This window comes from Oncorhynchus kisutch, linkage group LG4 (genome assembly GCF_002021735.2).
Source record: "Oncorhynchus kisutch isolate 150728-3 linkage group LG4, Okis_V2, whole genome shotgun sequence".
NCBI lineage: Eukaryota > Metazoa > Chordata > Actinopteri > Salmoniformes > Salmonidae > Oncorhynchus > Oncorhynchus kisutch.
In genome coordinates, this window is record NC_034177.2 from 46,677,550 (window position 1) to 46,699,420 (window position 21,871).

Below are 21,871 nucleotides of genomic sequence, written 5' to 3' on the forward strand. Positions count from 1 at the left end.
TCTCTATTACTGTGTCTGCTTCGCGCAGAAGACTGAATGACCCGTCCATTGTAACGCCCTTCTCTCGAGACGATAGAGGATACACGCCACTTCATGTCGCTGCTATCTGTGGTAGGTGCTGTTAATAAGTGCCTGAGGGTGGCCTATTGATCCACAAATCTTCCTTGGGACTACACATAGACCCTAAAGGCAGGGGGAATCGAAATCCCCGATCCGCCATTTTCTGTACTTTTCATCCCCTTCCGTCTGTCTCCCGTTCTCATTCCTCACTGTCTAAATAAAGTAAAAAGCCTGTCTTTGCCATGGCAGGTCAGTCCCTGTTGATCGACCTGTTGGTGTCTAAGGGCGCTCTGGTGAACGCCACAGACTACCACGCCCTCTCACCCCTGCACCTCTCCTGTCAGAAGGGCTACCAGGGAGTCACGGTGAGACGGGATGCTAAGCAGGACAGTTATAGCCTGGTTCCAGATATTTTTGTGCTGCCTTACCTACTCCTAAACAGATCTGGAACCAGGCTAAGATGAGCTACACTATATCACAGAAACTGTATACAAAAAGGATACTTCTGTTACACAAACTGTTCAATCTCTCTGACATATTTTTCTCTCACTCTCTCTCCCACCCAGCTGCTGCTCTTGCACTATAAGGCGAACACAGATGCCCAGGACAACAATGGAAACACTCCTCTGCACCTGGCCTGTATGTATGGACATGAAGATGTAAGTCAGTCTGGGGAGCCACTGCAGTGTAAATCTGTCTTTTTAAAGTCACAGCTGTCATTTCAACAGCTTTTGACTGTGCCAATGTGTTTGGTAATCTGAGGGATAGAGCTGAGGAAGTGCAACCAGTCACAGTACATGGGATAGAAATGAAAGTATCTGTATCACACGAGGGTGCTGAGGGGTGGATGGCTCATAATAATGGCTTGGATGGAGTGAATAGAGTGGTATCAAACGCATTGAAACCATGTGTTTGCGTTCAATGCCATTCCATTCCAGCCAATACTATGAGCCTGTCCTTTCTGCTGTAAATGAGTACAGGTATATGGAGGATGATGACGACAGCCTCTACTGACAGTGTCGCGCTCTATGGTAGGTCAGAGGAGATTGCTTTTAGTCTGACGGTGTTATCCCATCCGTGTCCCAGTGTGTTAAGGCTCTGGTGTACTACGACCTGCCCACGTGCCGTCTGAACATCCAGAACGACAAGGGGGACACCCCCCTGCACATCGCGGCGCGCTGGGGCTACGAGGGCATCATCGAGGTTCTGCTGGAGAACGGAGCCAGCACCACCATCTACAACAAGGCCAAGGACTCTCCACTACAGTGTGCTTTGAATTCTAAGGTGAGGAGTGAGACCCCCTGATCTGCTAAAACCACCTAATATATGCTATTTAGCACACGCTTTTATCCAAAGCGACTTAGTCAGTCACATGCAAACATTTTACCACCTACCCAGATGGGCCCTTTAAGAAAAATGTTTTTAAATTAAGTATGTGTTCCGGAAAGTTGAAAGCTGAATAGTCGGGGAAGATTGGCCTTGGTCAGGGAGGTAACCAAGAACTCGATGGTCACTCTGACAGAGCTCCAGAGTTCCTCTGTGGAGATGGGATAAATTTACAGAAGGAAAATCATCTCTGCAGCACTCCACAGTGGCCAGACGGAAGCAAATGACAGCCTGCTGGGAGTTTGCCAAAAGGCACCTAAATGACTCTGACCCTGAGAAACAAGATTCTTTGTCTGATGAAACTAAGATATAACCTGGCACCATCCCTACAGTGAAGCATGTTTTTCAGCGGCAGGGACTGGGAGACTAGTCAGGATCGAGGGAAAGATGAACGGTGCAAAGTACAGAGAGATCCTTGATGAAAACCTGCTCAAGACCTCAGACTGGGGCAAAGGTTCACCTTCCAACAGGACAACGATCTTAAGCACACAGTCAAGACAACGCAGGAGTGGCTTCGGGACAAGTCTCTGAATGTCCAGCCAGAGCCAGGACTTCGACACGATCTAACATCTCAATAGCTGTGCAGCGACGCGCCCAATCCAACCTGACAGAGCTTGAGAGGATCTGCAGAGAAGAATGGGAGAAACTTCCCAAATATAGGTGTGCCAAGCTTGTAGCGTCATACCCAAGAGGCTGTAATCGCTGCTAAATGTGCTTCAACAAAGTACTGAGTAAAGGGTGTCGTGGTAATTTCCTGTATTATTAAATGAGGAGAGCTTACAAACCACACACAAGTCAGTTATATTTTAAACTTAATCCTTAATTATATGAGCTTCACCATAGCCCTTTGACTCTCAGATTAATTCAGTGTCTATAAATTAATTCTGAGAGTGCTTACAAAAGAGTTCTAGTATCTTTTATAGCCAGGATACACCCCTCAACTCACATGACGAACCACAGATCTCAGAAACTTCAAAGGGCCTTTTACTTGAGAGAGGAGTATCCCATAGCCAGATAGCATTAGCTATAAATTATCGTTCAGTTTGTTCTCTAAGACGAGGTTCTAATCTCGTTCTTGGTACGTCATAGTACCAAAACATTACCTCATCCAATGGCATATATCAATTGTCAACTTTAGATACTCCCATCTCAAATACAAGCCACCCCTGGACAAGCTCACTGAGGGGAGTGACTTGTGCACGGACATTGTGGAGCCAAGAGATAATTGGTTCCCCCTTAATCATCCCTTCACATGGTTTAACAGATACATTCACATATGAAGACAAGCCTGACCTCTCCCCTCTCTGGGCCCAAGTGACTTTTCCCTAGAGAAGAAAGGAAAATGCAACCGCTGACAGTATAGTCCAAAAAGAGACATTCCAATGACAAGTATCTCACATAAGCATATTATGAAAGTAAATAAAACATCTTATTTATCTATGTTTACCTAACTAATTCTGATTCAGCAAGGGTCTGACTACTTATGTAAATGTGCTATTTCCGTTTTATTTTTATTTTTTTAACTAAGTAAAAAAAAAAGTTTTTGCTTTGTCATTATGGGGTATTGTGTGTAGATTGATGGGGAGGAAAAACAATTGAATCAATTTTAGAATAAGGCTGTAATGTAACAAAATGTTTAAAAAGTCAAGGGGTCTGAATACTTTCCCAATGCACTGTATGTGCTCATATGTAAGTAAGTGTGTGTGTGTGTGTGTGTGTGTGTACCAATGTCTGTCTTGCAGATTTTGACGCTGCTGGAGTTGACACACAACAGTTCTCACAGAAGAGATGGCAATGATGTAAGTCAAATGTCATCACATAGGAGAAGAGTTGACTCAGAATAGTGGAACTACAGCATTTATTTTGATAAACCAGCCAGGCCATTAAAATACCATTAACCAGAATCCTGTAGGTGTATTGTCCTAAATATTCCAATGAAATCTCTTTACTTGCTCTGCTAGAAGCAGCCTGGGCCCAGTTTCCCAAAAGCATCTCAAGGCTAAGTTCATTGTTAAAACCTTCGTAGGAGCATCGTTAAATCGCCGAGCTGTTATGTATTTGAATGATATTGAACTCAATTTCATGTTCAATCAATTACGTTTTATTTTTCTTATTTTAGGGTACTGTCTTAAATTGCCTCAATATATTTAATGTTGTGAAACAACGAGCGCAATAATGTGAATTAGTGCATTATTATGGGGTAAGCATTGGAATAAGCCGCCTCAACATTTGCAGCCATGTAATATCTATTTAGGAGCTGATCCGTCGTAAGAATTGTGGAATCATTTGAATGAGATTTGAATGGAGAAAGCTGATCTGAAAGCGGCGCTATCAGTATCGACACATGCTCCATCTAAGCACTTAGCTAACATGGTCTACGTGGTGTTTTGGGAAAAGCATGTGACATCTTTGGGCGTTATAGTAACGATGCATCGTTAAAACACTGGTACCTGTAAGTTCTATCGGGAAACCGGATCATGATCTGGGTGTGGTATGGCCAGCTGGTTGACGGGGCTCTCTCTCTCCTGCTGCTGTCCCTGCCAGTCCCCTAACCGCTCTCCCGAGGCCTCTGACTGCAGCAGCCGCCGTTCCTCTGTCTCCAGCACCACCTCCCAGAGTTCTGAGGCTAGGCCCGACTGCGACAGGGTCCTCCACAAAGAGGTGAGCAGAGCACTCAGGAACCCTGTTTTAGGCAGAGTTGACCCTGAAAATGTCTGAGGAGTACCATCCTCTTAATTCAATTCTTGAGCATTAGGACAAAATGTAGATTTCTGCCAAAAAAGACATATCCAAAAGTAATTATTTTCATGAGTTGGCCATAAACAATAACTGGTAATGCTGCATAGTTTTAGAAAGGTCTGGGAATCACCCTTCTGGTAAGTGGTTATAAATTGCTGAGGTGTACTCACTTTTGATGACACAAGCTGAAGAACATACGATTTTTTTTTCTCCCCCCTATTCAACAAAAGTAGGGCAATGGGCTTAAAATGACTGAAGTGCTTTCTAAATATAGTAACAATCAAATTATAAATGACTTACTATAAGATGTCAGCTTTATAACTGTAAAATAAATATGATCATACTTAGTGACCGTACAATATTGGCACCATTTTTCATAGAACCGACAACTTTTTCCGCCAAACGTCCTCTGAGCGACTCAGACACCATTCAAATGTGTGCAGACTTGTTACAACTTCTGCTTTAAGCACAGAGATTTTGTGCATCTGTGACCTAGAGGAAGTCGTCTTGTTTCAATTCTGCAAAATTAATTTCAGTTTTTTCCATCTGTTACATCTGCTAGACTCTCCCGTTTTCATATGCGCTATTCCATGTGCATCTACGAGGGTCACAGGAACTGGAAATCGTTCCTTTGTCTGGATAGGCCAGAAAATGTCATGTTGCTCCCTATGCAAATATGTCTGTGAACCTCACAGCTGCGCTTGCAAATAGCACATTTGAATCAAGACAACCAGAACTTTTAGGGAATGTAAAGCAATTGATGTTGCGCCTTTCACAGAGCACACTGTGCACAGAAATATCAGTCGGAACTAGTCCAGAACCGCTCAAAGTCCCCTAAATAGGGGACTTAACATTTTAGGGAACAGAAATGGGGAGGGAATGTAGGTGAAATTAGATGCAGTATTTTTCTATTTATTGAGAGATGCTAATATTTAGAGCTTTCACACAAAGTTTTTGTAGGACTGACTATATCTGTAATTTGTAATCCATGTTGGCAGTTTCTAAAGGCCCTGCGTTTACTGTCTGGTGTTCTAATAGGCTGCGCCTCTCTGTTTGACTGACAGGTGGAGAAGTTGCTGCGTGCGGCCGCCGATGGAGACATAGAGATGGTGCGGTACCTGTTGGAGTGGTTGGACGAGGAGCCAGAGGAGGAGGAAGCAGGGCTGCCCTCCTGGACTAAGTTGTGCCACCCACTGTGCCAGTGTCCACACTGTGGGCCGTCACAGAAGGTCAGACAACAACCCTCTCATATCTCCTCACCACTGCAGGCTCCATACCCTGACAAACACACTTACCAAACCTCTTTCTGATGTACACTGAGCAAACAAACAGCAGTCTTCACACAGGGCCTTACTGGTAGTAGTAAAGCTATGGTGAATGGAGATTTTGTTGAGTTTTGTAATGTTCCTGCAGAGCTGTCCAGCTAACTTAATGTCTGTGCCTTTGTGTCTGTTTTATTGTTTGTGTGTGTGTGCGTGTTTGCCTCCAGAAGTTTGTGTGCCTGCAGGCCAGTGGTCTGGGTGTGAACAGCAGTAGTGTGGATGGCTTCACTCCCCTCCACGTAGCGGCGCTCCATGGTCATACGGCGCTGGTGTCCCTGCTCAGCCGCAACGGGGCCAACGTCAACGCACGCAACAGCCAGAGTGCCACGCCACTGCACCTGGCCAGCCAGAACAGCCACATACAGGTGGGCACACAGTACTATAATTTAGCTGCGTTTGATTGATCTTCCCTGGCTCATCAGAAACTGCGGAATAGTCCCAGCACCCTTCCATCTAGGACTCCAGGCAGACTCGCCCAGAAGTTTGAAGTGTTTGAAAGAACACGCAGGTCTGCTGCAGATTGTCTGGGGCTAAGATGGGAAAAGATTCAATCTCTCATTGGTTTTATGTTCAGGTAGTGACATCACTGCTGGAGTGCAACGCCAAGCTGAATAAGAAGGATCGCTATGGCAACACCCCTCTGATTCACACCTGCCTCAGAGGTCACCTGGACACGGCAACCATCCTGCTGCAGGTGAACAGAACACTGATACTGCTGCCCCCTAGTGGGTCAAACAGGCCAACACCATCACACTGGAGAAATAAACAGCTAAGTGGGGTCTTTATAGCTAGCTGCTAGGGACCAAAAAGTAGAAAAAGGATAGCAGGGCAATCACCTGACAAAGACCATGTTGGTCCAAACCTTGTAAACCATACCACCTAAGCTTCATTAAAAAGGCCGCCTATTGTGAGCAGCAGAACGGTGTGCGATCAGACGTTTCTATATTGTCTTCCTCCAGAGCAACGCCTCAGTGAACCTGTCCAACATCCAGGGCAACACGGCCCTGCACGAGGCTGTAAAAGGGGGCCACCTGGCCCTGGTGGAGCTGTTACTGCAGGCTGGAGCCTTGGTCCACATGAGGAACAAGAGACAGAGGACAGCACTGGACTGTGCCGTGGAGACCAGGGGAAAAGTGAGAATCTAACAGCCACTGAAGGGTTAGATCAGGGTCAAGGTGACCTTGTTAAACAGAGTTGCACAAAGTTGCACAAAGCACTAACTTTCTGTTCGTCAGCAACTCACCAACTGTTTTGTGTATGGGTCTACGTGGCATTCTTTTCAGTAGCAGATCTGAACCAACAACCATAGAGCTGGGGGAAATAATGAGTTCTTTATGAAATGGGCTTTTTGATTTTCCACTTTCAGAACACTGAAATCCTGAGGACTCTTCAGAAGGCATCTGGAGACTCCCACAATGCTGAACCAATCAAACTGCTCTCTGTGCCCAAGGGGGCTCTGGGTAAGAGAGTCGGTATAGACACCAGCCACTGTTTTTCCTTGACCACCTACCTGCTAGAGCGTGAAGGTACAGCGATATGTTGCAAGTAACACACAATGAAATGTCTTCTCACCAACTTTGTCACCTAATAATTCTCTTGGTCTTTTTGGGGACCAATCTACTACTGCCATATTTTGGATTATTGGGGTTTGTTTTCCAACACCCAATAATTCAAACTATGTTCCACTGTCCATACCGTCATACCACTTAGAATGCATGCCCATGGTATGCTGCTGTGGATATGGAACAGTCTTTCTTACTTCTTTCTCCCAATCCCAGCACACTCATTTGTCCAGCGGCTCAAGCATCAGCAGGTTAATGTCAGTGGGAGACGTCAGAAGCTGGCCCAGTCAATAAACCGGTCAGTACCATGGAAAATATTGTGTGCCACTTTGTGGAAAATGTATGCTGTCCTTCCTCGTGAAGTTAATCTCAATTTGACTACAGATTGGAAAAAGATCAGTTGAGACAATGTTTAGTTAGATGTTAAACGTTTCCTAGATAGACAATGAGTTCCTATGTACACAAAGCTGATCCAGAACAACTTTTGTCATAGTTTACTCATAAGTTTCAATAAACGTACATTTTAAGGAACTGCTATGCTTCGGTGCAATTCCTCTGAGCTTGTGGATGTTGTTTGATGTTTTTTTTCAGTGTTCAGCAAATGAAGAAAGGTCTTCCCAGGGACACCAGTGTGCCTTCCATCAACTCCCCCACTCCTGAGAGGGGGAAACTGAGGCGGGGGGAGACCCTGGAGAGCAGTGGGCCATTCAGCATCTGCTCCAGCCCAGAGGGAAGCCCCAAGCCTGGTGACCAAAGGGACAGAGAGAGGGCCCTGAGCCGCAGTCACACCGTGGACACAGTGCACCCCCAGTCTCCTCATTGGGGCCGGGACCGGAGACACACAGGAGAGGCCGAGGCAAATGAGGACACAAACATAACTAAAGACCCTTCAGACACTCCAGGTGAACCCTTGCATACATGCACACCTGACATACACACACCCGACGCATCAAGTACACGCACACCTGACATCCCATCAAATACACAACAAACCCTCAGCAGCGACCCGTCACACACTCGCGAGGATCCATCACACACACCTAGCCAAGTCAATGGAGACGAAGACCGAAACGGAGAGGAAAAGAATGTCCACACCTCACCAGACACCGAAGTAGAGTCTAAGAGGAACTGTCCTGAGACTGAGATCCCACCCAAAGACATGGAGGACCTGGTAGAAGAACTGGTAGAAGAAATAGAGGTCCTCTGAGGCGCAGAGGCTAAGGCAGACCCCAGTCAAGGGAGAACTTGCACAGTGTGGGTTAACCAGAGACGAGTGGGGCCTACTTTTAGTTAGTTGACCTGACTGTTATTTTAAGCACTTTTTCTCCTTGCCTTCACGAAAAAGGGATGCAAAACATGTTAATTCAACTTGATGCGAATGTAATTCTGTTTTAGCTTATTTTAGTTTTGTTGCTCACCCTTATAAAAGAGACGGTCGATAGAACATTCTGACAGTGGATAGTGACATTGCATATCAGTATGTTTTATTGTTTTGTCTACTTGACAAAAATGCTCATCTGAATATCTATGATTATGTTACATCTTTGTTTATTTGAACATATAAAATCAGGGCTCTATTTTTAAAAATGTAGTTTAATTTGATTACAGTCCTGCGGTTTGGATTTTATTTTATTTACTGAGTTATTCCCTTCAGAAAACCATAAATTGACAGGTTATAAATGCCCATTTATGGTTTTCTATCTATAACACAATGTACCTCCCTGGTGTGTGGCATTTGAATGACTATGCATAGTGAGGCCACACTTGTATCCCAGTGAATGTCGAAACACTTAGAATAGTTATCTTGGTTGCTTTGTAGGTAGAGAGAGAACATTAACAGTGTTTACGCACAAATCTTTATACGGTAGCTCAATCCACTGACTCCACAAATGGATAGTACTGTCGCTAAATACTGCTTTTGAGAATATAATAACACAATTGCCATATTTAATTTGTTTATCCATCACCTTTACTCTATTCTGATATTTATCCTGTAAAAAATAATCGATTGCAAAAACAAAAGTGTTTAATTTAGCATTCAACTGATAATTAAATTTCACCTCTATGGCAGTTGATCCTAATCCTGCAAAGCGAGGCCATATAGGACCCAACCAATTCTATGGGGAGTTTGCACTTTACAAGTACCTTTTTTGGGGGGGGGGGATGTTTTATCAGTAGTTTTGAACTGACATTTATTGAACTCATCATTATCCAGCACATACAGTACATTGAACACAGATGACTAGCATCAGCGTACAGATGTATTTTTTATTTCAAAGTTACTGTTTTGGTTTATACAGTAGCAGTTGTCCACTCCAATCTCAATGTTGATTATTTTCGTACTAAAGTATTTTATTACATTTTTTTAAATGTTAGATGCAGTGAACGTGCCTTATTTAATTTGTCAAAATAACCTGTAATAAACTCATGATCAAGAGGTCATTTGTTTTGACTATTGTGTTCTTTGCAAGAGTTGACTTAATGTTGGTATTTTTTCAAATATTGTGCTTTATGATAGGCTAGGTAAGTTGGTTAATGTTATATTTCTACTGTTAAAACATTGTTTTTAAATCAAATCAAATCAAATTTATTTATATAGCCCTTCGTACATCAGCTGATATCTCAAAGTGCTGTACAGAAACCCAGCCTAAAACCCCAAACAGCAAGCAATGCAGGTGTAGAAGCACTCCAGCTATTTTTTTAAAGACGCACTCCAGCTATTTCCGAGCTTTTCTAGTTGAAAAACAATATTCCATGCATAAATACAGTGTAGGAACATACACTTAATAAGGGTTTTAGACTATATGGAGGCCATTCAAGGAGTTGGTCTGATGGTGCCCTCTGTCATTGGCCTCTCCCTTGCTTGAGGAGCAATACAGAACAAAAGAGGAAAGCGAAAACTCAGAATCCTACTCATTACTCCAAATACTTAATTTTTGTTTTGATCCGGCTTTGAACGTGGCACGGTGAGGCAGCCCGGTTCCACTGTTCTAGAGCGGAAATGCTCGTTTAGGTTCTACCTCGGAAGAATGACACAGGCTACATATTCACGAATTGGAGGTGGGAATGAACGTCGGTCATTTTCACGTTGAGTGGAGAAACCTCAAATGGGGCACTGGCAGCTGTTAACGTTAGCAAGACAGTGTAGCTAGCTACCTAACGTTATGTTGCAGTTTTAGATTATTTTTGTGCGGGCGCCCAGTGCCGCCCCTAAATCCGCCACTGGTCTGCGAGCAGTTGTGACAGAGCTTTCAATTTTGTGCAGATGGGATATACATTTGAAATTAAATTATAAATATAGTTTATTTATTTGTCATCCAATCATGATGGAACGTCCCAAATCCTATACCCTAGACACCCACCTGAGCGACCCATACACTGAGTAGTCTATCTGTTTTATAGGCCTACTGCAATTAGCCTTTACCCAGCCAAGACGGAAGGATAAATGCGGTCAGAGACCCACTAAAGCAGCATTGCCCCCTCAAGATTCTAAGCCTGCCTGTCAGGGTTGGTCTTACAAGGCCAAAGCCCCTGGATGAGTGAGCATAATATACAAGGAATTTCTCAGAGCTGCTAATGAGAACCTTGTACCTATCGGGGGACAAGGGAGGTGGACCAAGAACCCAATGGTCACTCTGACACAGCTCCAGAGTTCCTCTGTGGAAATGGGAGAACCTTCCAGAAGGACAACCATCTCTGCAGCCCTCCACCAATCAGGCCTTTATGATAGAGTGGCCAGATGGAAGCCACTCCTTAGTAAAAGGCACATGACAGCCCACTTGGAGTCTGCCAAAAGGTAAGGTGAAGCATGGTGGTGGCAGCACCATGCTGTGGGATGATTTTCAGTGGTAGGGACTAGGAGACTAGTCAGGATTGAGGGAAAGATTACCGGAGCAAAGTACAGAGAGGTCCTTGATGAAAACCTGCTCAAGACTTCAGACTGGAGTGAAGGTTCACCTTCCAACAGGACTCTAAGCACACAGCCAAGACAACGCAGGAGTGGCTTTGGGACGCACTGCATTATTTCTGCTTCATGCACCAATTCATATTGTTACTCCTATGACCAGAGAAAGTGAAATATTTCTCAATATTAAAAAAGACTAGTCACTAATAACGCATGGGGGATTGGAAATGATGCAGACAATTACATTGATGGATCTACAATATTAAAGCTGATCTACCCACTAATATAATATTTACAAAATAATCAAATATATACAGGACCAGTCAAGTTTGGACACCTACTCATTCCAAGTTTTTTTACATTTATTTTTTACTATTTTCTACATTGTAGAATAATAGTGAAGACATCAAAACTATGAAATAACACACATGGATTTGAGATGATTTAAAGTAGCCTCCCTTTGCCTTGATGACAGCTTTGCAAACTCTTGGCATTCTCTCAACCAGCTTCATGAGGTAGTCACCTGGAATGCATTTCAATTAACAGGTGTGCCTTGTTAAAATTGTAATTTGTGGAATTTCTTTCCTTCTTAATGCGTTTGAGCCGAACAGTTGTGTTGTGACAAGGTGTGGGTGGTATACAGAAGATAGCCCTAGTCCATATTATGGCAAGAACAGCTCAAATAAGCAAAGAGAAATGACAGTCCATCATTACTTTAAGACATGAAGGTCAGTCAATCCGTAAAATTTTAAGAACTGAACGTTTTCAAGTGCAGTCGCAAAAACTATCAATCGCATGAACTGGTTCTCATGAGGACCGCCACAGGAAAGGAAGACCCAGAGTTACCTCTGCTGCAGAAGATAAGAGTTCAAGTAACAGACACATCTCAACTTTTTATTTGATTTCACCTTAATTTAACCAGGTAGGCTAGTTGAGAACAAGTTCTCATTTGCAACTGCGACCTGGCCAAGATAAAGCATAGCAGTGTGAACAGACAACACAGAGTTACACATGGAGTAAACAATTAACAAGTCAATAACACAGTTGAAAAAAATAGAGACTCTATATACATTGTGTGCAAAAGGCATGAGGAGGTAGGCGAATAATTACAATTTTGCAGATTAACACTGGAGTGATAAATGATCAGATGGTCATGTACAGGTAGAGATATTGGTGTGCAAAAGAGCAGAAAAGTAAATAAATAAAAACAGTATGGGGATGAGGTAGGTAAAATTGGGTGCGCTATTTACCAATAGACTATGTACAGCTGCAGCGATCGGTTAGCTGCTCAGATAGCAGATGTTTGAAGTTGGTGAGGGAGATAAAAGTCTCCAACTTCAGTGATTTTTGCAATTCGTTCCAGTCACAGGCAGCAAAGAACTGGAACAAAAGGCGGCCAAATGAGGTGTTGGCTTTAAGGATGATCAGTGAGATACACCTGCTGGAGCGCGTGCTATGGGTGGGTGTTGCCATCGTGACCAGTGAACTGAGATAAGGCGGAGCTTTACCTAGCATGGACTTGTAGATGACCTGGAGCCAGTGGGTCTGGCGACGAATATGTAGCGAGGGCCAGCCGACTAGAGCATACAGGTCGCAGTGGTGGGTGGTATAAGGTGCTTTAGTGACAAAATGGATGGCACTGTGATAAACTGCATCCAGTTTGCTGAGTAGAGTGTTGGAAGCTATTTTGTAGATGACATCGCCGAAGTCGAGGATCGGTAGGATTGTCAGTTTTACTAGGGTAAGTTTGGCGGCGTGAGTGAAGGAGGCTTTGTTGCGGAATAGAAAGCCGACTCTAGATTTGATTTTCGATTGGAGATGTTTGATATGAGTCTGGAAGGAGTGTTTACAGTCTAGCCAGACACCTAGGTACTTATAGATGTCCACATATTCAAGGTCGGAACCATCCAGGGTGGTGATGCTAGTCGGGCGTGCGGGTGCGGGCAGCATGCATTTGGCATTTACTAGCGTTTAAGAGCAGTTGGAGGCCACGGAAGGAGTGTTGTATGGCATTGAAGCTCGTTTGGAGGTTAGATAGCACAGTGTCCAAGGACGGGCCGGAAGTATACAGAATGGTGTCGTCTGCGTAGAGGTGGATCAGGGAATCGCCCGCAGCAAGAGCAACATCATTGATATATACAGAGAAAAGAGTCGGCCCGAGAATTGAACCCTGTGGCACCCCCATAGAGACTGCCAGAGGACCGGACAGCATGCCCTCCGATTTGACACACTGAACTCTGTCTGCAAAGTAGTTGGTGAACCAGGCAAGGCAGTTATCAGAAAAACCGAGGCTACTGAGTCTGCCGATAAGAATATGGTGATTGACAGAGTCGAAAGCCTTGGCAAGGTCGATGAAGACGGCTGCACAGTACTGTCTTTTATCGATGGCGGTTATGATATCGTTTAGTACCTTGAGCGTGGCTGAGGTGCACCCGTGACCGGCTCGGAAACCAGATTGCACAGCGGAGAAGGTACGGTGGGATTCGAGATGGTCAGTGACCTGTTTGTTGACTTGGCTTTCGAAGACCTTAGATAGGCAGGGCAGGATGGATATAGGTCTGTAACAGTTTGGGTCCAGGGTGTCTCCCCCTTTGCAGAGGGGGATGACTGCGGCAGCTTTCCAATCCTTGGGGATCTCAGACGATATGAAAGAGAGGTTGAACAGGCTGGTAATAGGGGTTGCGACAATGGCGGCGGATAGTTTCAAAAATAGAGGGTCCAGATTGTCAAGCCCAGCTGATTTGTACAGGTCCAGGTTTTGCAGCTCTTTCAGAACATCTGCTATTTGGATTTGGGTAAAGGAGAACCTGGAGAGGCTTGGGCGAGTAGCTGCGGGGGGGGCGGACCTGTTGGCCGAGGTTGGAGTAGCCTGGCGGAAGGCATGGCCAGCCGTTGAGAAATGCTTGTTGAAGTTTTCGATAATCATGGATTTATCGGTGGTGACCGTGTTACCTAGCCTCAGTGCAGTGGGAAGCTGTTCACAGGAGACTGCGTGAATCAGGCCTTCATGGTCGAATTGCTGCAAAGAAACCACTACTAAAGGACACCAATAATAAGAAGAGACTTGCTTGGGCCAAGAAACATGAGCAATGGACATTAGACCTGTGGAAATCTGTCCTTTGTTCTGATGAGTCCAAATTGGAGATTTTTGTTCCAACTGCCGGGTCTTTGTGAGACGCTGAGTAGGTGAACGGATGATCTCCGCATGTGTGTTTCCCACCGTGAAGCATGGAGGAGGAGGTGTGATGGTGCTTTGCTGGTGACACTGTCTGTGATTTATTTAGAATTCAAGGCACACTGAACCAGCATGGCAGCTTTCTGCAGCAATACACCATGCCAACTGGTTTGCTCTTAGAGGGACTATCATTTGTTTTTCAACAGGACAATGACCCAACACACCTCCAGGTTGTGTAAGGTCTATTTGACCAAGAAAGGGAGTGCTGGAGGGATGCATCAGTTGATTTGGCCTCCACAATCACCCAACCTCAACCCAATTGAGGGTTTGGAATGAGTTGGACGGCAGAGTGAAAAGCAGCCAACAAGTGCTCAGCATATGTGGTAACTCCTTCAAGACTGTTGGAAAAGCATTCCAGATGAACTTGTTTGAGAGAATGCAGAGAAGTGTACAAAGCTGTCATCAAAGCAAAGGGTGGCTACTTTGAAGAATCTCAAATCTCAAATATATTTTGATTTGTGTAACACTTTTTTGGTTACTACATGATTCCATATGTGTTATATGTAAAAATAAAGAAAACCCCTTGAATGAGTAGGTGTGTCCAAGCTTTTGACCGGTACTGTATATGTCTGTCACATTTAGGTATCTAGCTATAAATTAACCCGGATCACTCAAATGGATATTTGTAAGCAATTATGGTAAATCCAACTGCCCTTAACTAGGTGTCTTCACTAGACAGAGAGAGACCCATACAGATAGAGAGAGAGGAAGAAAGTGAGAAAGAAAGTGGCAGAGGGAGAGAGGAGGGAAGAGGGTGAAAGTCAGAGAGAGATGGAGAGCGAGAGAAACTGAAAGAGAGACCGCAGTGCAAATTTACTTAGACTTTAGTATTTGAACAACTCTTGTCTTCCAACTTGTTAGGCAATCACATTAACCTACGGGGGAAGGATGGCCAGCTACACAGGAGGGTGATTTTCACTAAGTAAGGGGAAGAAGGAGGCTGTACTAACAGACGCATGCTGGACATTTCGGAGTGAAGCGCATGATTGCCAAAATCAACCTACGCTTCTTCTGGTGTGGGATTGTCAAGGATGTGGACAGCTGTGCAAGTGAAATAACCTATTGTATATCAATCACATGCTATTATAGCTGAAATGATTATGATTTTGATGAATGTCATATCAGAGCGCACACAGTTTCTCAATTTGTCACTTTGTTCTTATAGGTCAGTACCTGTCTCGCCTGCCAGAAGTTTGAGAGGGTGAAGACTGTAGTGCCTGAGTTGAAGCCCATTAAAGTTGTTTCATCACGGCACATGACCGGTAAGTGTGTGTCAATTCAAATCTTGTAATGATAAGTTGTTTTTTAACGGTTGCTTTATTTTTGAACACAGCAGAGTTCAATATTATCAACTGTTTATGTCAGTTTCCTTACAAATATGAAGACTGCATACTGAATGACACAGAAACAGGTAAGAATAAAGTAATCTTCTCTCTAACACTTTAAATGTTAGCGGTGGACCACACCGGACCCTTCACGAAATCCAGGAATGGCAACAGCTGGTGTCCGACGGCAACCGATTACTTCACCAAGTGGACGGAGGCAATACCCATTAAGGTCAGTGAAGGAAGAGAATGTGCTTAACTCTAAATTCTCTTCTGTAACCCATTAAAAAAGGGTGCTTGGAACCTAAAAAAGCGGTTTTCATGTTGCATGATACCCATCAAGGTCAAGAATGGTGAGTCCACCTCCAAGGCGATGACGGACATCTTCAACACCCACAGTGCTCCTGAGGTCATCTTGAGTGACTGAGGTCGTGAACTCTGGAACAAGGTAATACTATTATAGGCTGTATTATGTCACCAACTATATAAATAGCGAAGTTTAGTTACTGATGTACGATTTTCCTTAGAACAACAAAGCCTTGTTCGAGGACTGGGGGGTGAAGCACCGGTTCTCCGATGCATATCATCCACAGACAGACCAACGGTTTGTTTTTAGTGTTTTTCCATTGTACATAATCAGACTGATCTTACATTGTCTATAGATATCCCTTTCCTTTCCCCTCCTCCAGGTTTGGATGGACGGACCAACCAGACCCTCAGGACTGCCATGGGCAAGTCCCTTGACGGGTACCAGGAATGGTGGTGAGGACAACCTGAAGGTAATTCTCTTTGCCCACAACAGCAGTGTCCAGGCCTCCACCAAGTACTCACCCTATCGCCTGTTGTACGGACGGGAGCTGCAGCTGTTGACTGCGGTAAAAAATGCAATTGTATATACAATTTTATAAAATTATGGCATATTCTGCAATCATTCAAATTTGTGATTGACTTAATGTGTTATTGTTTGTCTATTGCTATTTTTGAATAACATACTTTCAGATCACAGAAACTCCACCTGATGTGGTGGAAGTTGTGAAACCAGATCAGAATGCCTTCGAGGACTACATTCAGGCACAGACTGAGAAGGTTTTTGACCAGGTACATTTTTCTTGTCTGCTGTTAATTTATTTTCTGGCCCTCCAAGAGATATGTAAGATATGTATTTGTAATAATATGAAATAAATTTGCATTTATTTCTGTTATCATTCAAGGTGACACTTGGGAAACCTTGTTGCTCTTTCGCTCCTAGCTGGAGTCATCATCCGTTAAGGTGAATATAAAAAATCTCAGATAATAAATATTTGAATTTGCACCCAAAATAACCCGAAGCTAGTCTAGTTTTCCTAACACTGACATTTCTCTTTATGTCTTCATAAGGGTTACCTCGGTGGAAGCCAACAATCTTCTCCAGTCGGAAGGTCGACAGCTGAAAGCCCTGACGCCCCACACACCCTTCGGTGAAGCCCGTGTGACAAAGTATGTTAAGCGTTGGTTGACATTTGAGAAAGCAAGACATTTTTAGCTGAGCTCATAAAAATGTACCTCTTCAATTTACCTCCCCAAATGACTTTAGGACCATCAACTGTCCGAACCACCCAGGAGGTATCCCATCCACCAGAGCCAGTGAGTTCAGATCAGTCTGATTCTCTGTGCTCTGAGTCAGAAGGGGACCAGCTTGAGGTCGGCTATACTTTCAAAATCTGTTAAAAACTACATATCTCTCCTTCATAACATTGCACTAATCTGTCAAATGTTCTCACAAGAGGCTTGTGTCCGACTGGAGGAACAGGGACAGGTAGGTTCAGTCACTGGACTAGAAGACACTAGTGGGGGGGGGGGGGGTGTCATTCTTCCGTCACACTCCTGGTTAGACAATTTTACAATCATGATCATGCTCAAGCTCTTTTGCAGTGGTCATGACACCGCCCCAGAGTTTCTCTCACAACTCACCTCTTATCTTTTGCAGGGACCTCTGTGACTGTGGAGTGGCCCGGCAGTCCAGCAAGCAGAAAGGGGGCACAGATTGTTTGCTATTGCAAACAATCTTACTCTCTGCAGAGATGAGGAACTCTCCATGGCATGATACCATCACAAATCCAAGAGTAAACACATGTTCTCATGTTTTCAGGCTGAACGCCTGGCACCATTTCCCAGTCCCGATTCCAGTCCCCGGTGCTTCTGTCAGAAATACATGAGAGAAGGTAAGGAGGCGGCCCGGTGCAGGAGATGCTGCAAGCATTTTCACGTGTCTTGTTTGTCTCATGTCGTCAATGTGCGTGAATTTGTCTGTCCATCGTCTGTCATCTGTTTTGTCATCTGTTTTCCCCACCCTTGTTTTCACTGCTTGGCCGGCTCCCCGACTCAAGACGGTAGGTATTTTACTACATTGCATGTTGTTGTAAATTGTATGTTATTGTAAATAACCTTAATAACCTGTTGTAATATTGTAATTCATTTGTATAAAGATGTGTTTTCTTGCAGACATTGGCTGTGAAGTTGGTTGGTAAGTATACAGCACATGTATCTGTCTTGTATTGCAAGTAACGTTTACAAGCATGTCAATATTTGTATATTTTTCCATTTGTTTGCTGGTAAGTATTTGAAACTGGACCCTCAGGACTGCCATGGGCAAGTCCCCAGTCGGACACAACAGCAGTGTCCAGGCCTCCACCAAGTACTCACCCTATCGCCTGTTGTACGGACAAATGTATACATTTGCATTCTAAATGTATTCATTGCAAGTACAATTTTAATATTGACTGTTCAGTTGCCCTGTTCCTTACTGGTCCTTAAATTTGAGATTCTCCAAAGTAGCCACCTTTTGCCTTGATGACAGCTTTGAACACTCTTGGCACTAGCAGATAATGACAACATGACAATAACAGTAGCTTTAAATTATGTAATGAGATGGAGGAGGGGATGGGATGAGTGGACAGATTGTTGGGAAATCAGATGTCACTAGATGCAGAATTTAATCTGGAGGGAGAGAAAGAGAAAGGATGAGGAGAGCGGAAAGAGGCTGAATCAAGAGACAGGTGCTGCGACTAGTTATTCTTGTCACTTGTCCTCGACAGGCAGCCAGTCACAGTTTAATTAAGGCCTTTAACCCCCTACTCTACCTTTTTAGTGTTTGACCTGATGGGGCTTGGATAGGTGTAGCAATATGGTGATGACTCAACCCTGCTGTGTAATGGACTACAGGACACTTCTGCCATATTACGTACACAAATCTAGAACCCCCAGATATACAAACACCAACTAGAAACCAATGTCCAATTCCATACCAACCCTGACCAAAAATGTTATTTGCAATTGGGCACAAAATATGAATGGCTAGGGAGAAGGGGTTAAAATATATTTATTTGTGTTTAACACTTTTTTTGATTACTACATGATTCCATATGTGTTTATTTCATAGTTTTGATGTCTTCACTATTATTCTACAATGTAGAAAATAGCAAAAATAAATAAAAACCCTTGAATGAGTAGGTGTGTCCAAACTTTTGACGTACTGTATATATACTGTATATATATTTTTTTTATATACAGGCTAGATAAAAAATAAGGGATAATTGACAAATGATTACATTTTAGGGTAAAAAAGTGGAGGCGGAAAGACATATGTTTGCACCCCCTATTTTAATTTATGCCATGGCTCAGGTGGAAGAAAGGCTGTTTGACTCAGCCAGAGATACAGTGCACTCAGAAAGTATTCAGACCCCTTGACTTTTTCCACATTTTGTTACATTACAGCCTTATTCTAAAATGGATTCAGTTGTTTTTTCATCAATCTAAACACAATACCCCATAATGACAAAGCAAAAACTGTTTTTTTATAATTGTTTTGCCCATTTATAAAAATAAAATAAAAAACCTGATATCACATTTAAGTCTTCAGATCCTTTACTTTGCTGAAGCACCTTTGGCAGCGATTACAGCCTAGAGTCTTCTTGGGTATGACACTACAAGCTTGGCAAACCTGTATTTGGAGAGTTTCTCCCATTCTTCTCTGCAGATCCTCTCAAGCTCTGTCAGGTTGGATGGGGAGTGCCACTGCACAGCTATTTTCAGGTCTCTCCTGAAGATGTTCAATCAGGTTCAAGTCCAGGCTCTGGCTGGACCACTCAAGGACATTCAGACACTTGTCCTGAAGCCACTCTTGCGTTGTCTTGGCTGTGTGCTTAGGGTCGTTGTCCTGTTGGAAGGTGAACCTTCACCCTAGTCTGAGGTCCTGAGAGCTCTGGAGCAGGTTTTCATCAATTATCTTTCTGTACTTTGCTCTGTTAATCATTCCCTCAATCATGACTCGTCTACCAGTCCCTGCCGCTGAAAAACATCCCAACAAAATAATGCTGCCACCACCATGCTTCACCGTAGGGATGGTGCCAGGTTTCCTCCAAACATGAAGCTTGGCATTCAGGCCAAAGAGTAAAATATTGGTTTCGTCAGACCAGAGAATCTGGTTTCTCATGGTCTGAAAGTCCTTTAGGTGCCTTTTGGCAAACTCCAAGTAGGCTGTCATGTGCATTTTACTGAGGAATGGCTTCCATCAAACCTCTCTACCATATAGTCCTAATTTGTGGAGTAATGCAGAGTTGGTTGTCCCGCTGGAAGGTTCTCCCATCTCCACAGAGGAACTCTGGAGCTGTGTCAGAGTGACCATTAGGTTATTGGTCATCTCACTGACCAAGGACCTTCTCCACCAAATGCTCAGTTTGGCCAGGCGGCCAGCTCTAGGAAGTCTTGGTGGTTCCAAACTTCTTCCATTTAAGAATGATGGAGGCAACCGTGTTCTTGGGGACGTTCAATGCTGCAGAAATGTTTGTACCCTTCCCCAGATCAGTGCCTCGACACAATCCTGTCTCTGAGGTCTACAGACAATTCCTTTGACCTCATGGCTTGGTTTTTATTCAGCTGTGGGACCTTATATAGACAGTTGTGTGCCTTTCCAAATCGTGTCCAATCAATTGAATTTACCACAGGTGGACTCCAATCAAGTCGTAGATTAAAGATGATCATTGGAAAAAGGATGCATCTGAACCCAATTTCAAGTTTCATAGCAAAGGGTATGAATGCTTATGTAAATAAGGTATTTCAGTTTCTAAAAACCTGCTTTTGCTTTGTCATTATGGCGTATTGTGTGTAGATTGAGGAAAATGTTTCATTTAATCAATTTTAGAATAAGGCTGCAACGTAACAAAATGTGGAAAAAGTCTAGGGGCCTGAATACTTTCCGACAGAACTGTAGGTATACGATGATGAGATGGTCATGTCCAATGATATATACTCTAGAATACTTTTGGGGGGGGGGGGGGGGAGCTATGGAAATGCAGTTATTAATGTCTACATACGTTTTTGCCATGTATTCTATTACAGACACCTTAATGCATACTTTTTCATTGTATTATGTGAGCTAAACATACTTTTTCATTGTATTATGTGAGCTAAACATACTTTTTCATTGTATTATGTGAGCTAAACATACTTTTTCATTGTATTATGTGAGCTAAACATACTTTTTCATTGTATTATGTGAGCTAAACATACTTTTTCATTGTATTATGTGAGCTAAACATACTTTTTTATTTGTATATACATTTTTTGATTACTAATGCTACTATCCCCGCTACAACAACAAAAAACTTGAATACATGTAATGTTGTCCTTGAAATACTGTAGAATTCCATTCATTCCTGTGGAGGACTGCTCCTGGGAAGTGCCAATATGGCAGATAGGAGGATTCAATGGCCAGTACAAAGCATCAGCACACCAGGGTTTATATACAGACATCATTGGTCATATTTCATGTCTAACAATGGGATTCGCTGTCCTCAGAGAGGAAGAGGCAGGAGGGATGAAGCAAGATCACGTGGGACCATTCTAGCCAATGAGAAGGCAGATATCCTGTGCACAAAAGGCACAACTCGTATATAAAAAAATGTTTCCTCAAAGTTGTCGGTATGCCTCGCCTCGTGTGTACTTATATTGGTACTTTTGTATCAACCGAAACATCACAAAACTTATATTCGATCATATAATAAATAAGCCATTCAATTGTTTGTGGACCAAATTCGACACTCTCATTGACCTCCATACAAAAATTCCTCACTTGGTGGGTGAACATTTTTTAGGCCGAGTTACCCGTCTTCCTTCGCCTTCTACTCTCTTGCTCAGCTCAGTCACGAAGAGGAAGAACTTTGCAGCAGGTGAACATTCAAATAAGACCCAGCCCTGAAATGAAACGTAGTCTATAAAGTATTTGCACGTCATCTATAAAAGGGAAACAGCATTGACACAGATTTCCATGAATGTCCCACTTCGGATTTCCCATTTATAGC

At 43.4% G+C, this 21,871-nt stretch overlaps 1 protein-coding gene across 4 annotated transcripts in view; it reads left to right on the forward strand.

Moving 5' to 3' along the window:
• LOC109889606 (ankyrin repeat domain-containing protein 27) overlaps positions 1-9,511 on the forward strand; it is a 35,088-nt gene extending 25,577 nt beyond the window's left edge. Inside the window, exons 15-27 of one of the 4 annotated variants that reach the window (XM_020481162.2) lie at positions 29-111; positions 310-425; positions 627-719; positions 1,147-1,344; positions 3,189-3,245; positions 3,991-4,107; positions 5,250-5,414; positions 5,678-5,872; positions 6,082-6,201; positions 6,467-6,640; positions 6,874-7,033; positions 7,286-7,367; positions 7,661-9,511. In XM_020481162.2, the coding sequence (XP_020336751.1) occupies positions 29-111; positions 310-425; positions 627-719; positions 1,147-1,344; positions 3,189-3,245; positions 3,991-4,107; positions 5,250-5,414; positions 5,678-5,872; positions 6,082-6,201; positions 6,467-6,640; positions 6,874-7,033; positions 7,286-7,367; positions 7,661-8,276 (2,176 nt within the window). In that variant the 3' untranslated portion in view covers positions 8,277-9,511. Of the gene's footprint in view, positions 1-28; positions 112-309; positions 426-626; positions 720-1,146; positions 1,345-3,188; positions 3,246-3,990; positions 4,108-5,249; positions 5,415-5,674; positions 5,873-6,081; positions 6,202-6,466; positions 6,641-6,873; positions 7,034-7,285; positions 7,368-7,660 lie in introns of all 4 variants that reach the window. The other 3 variants (XM_020481161.2, XM_020481163.2, XM_031823109.1) reach the window with 3 other exon arrangements.
• Positions 9,512-21,871: the final 12,360 nt, after the last annotated feature.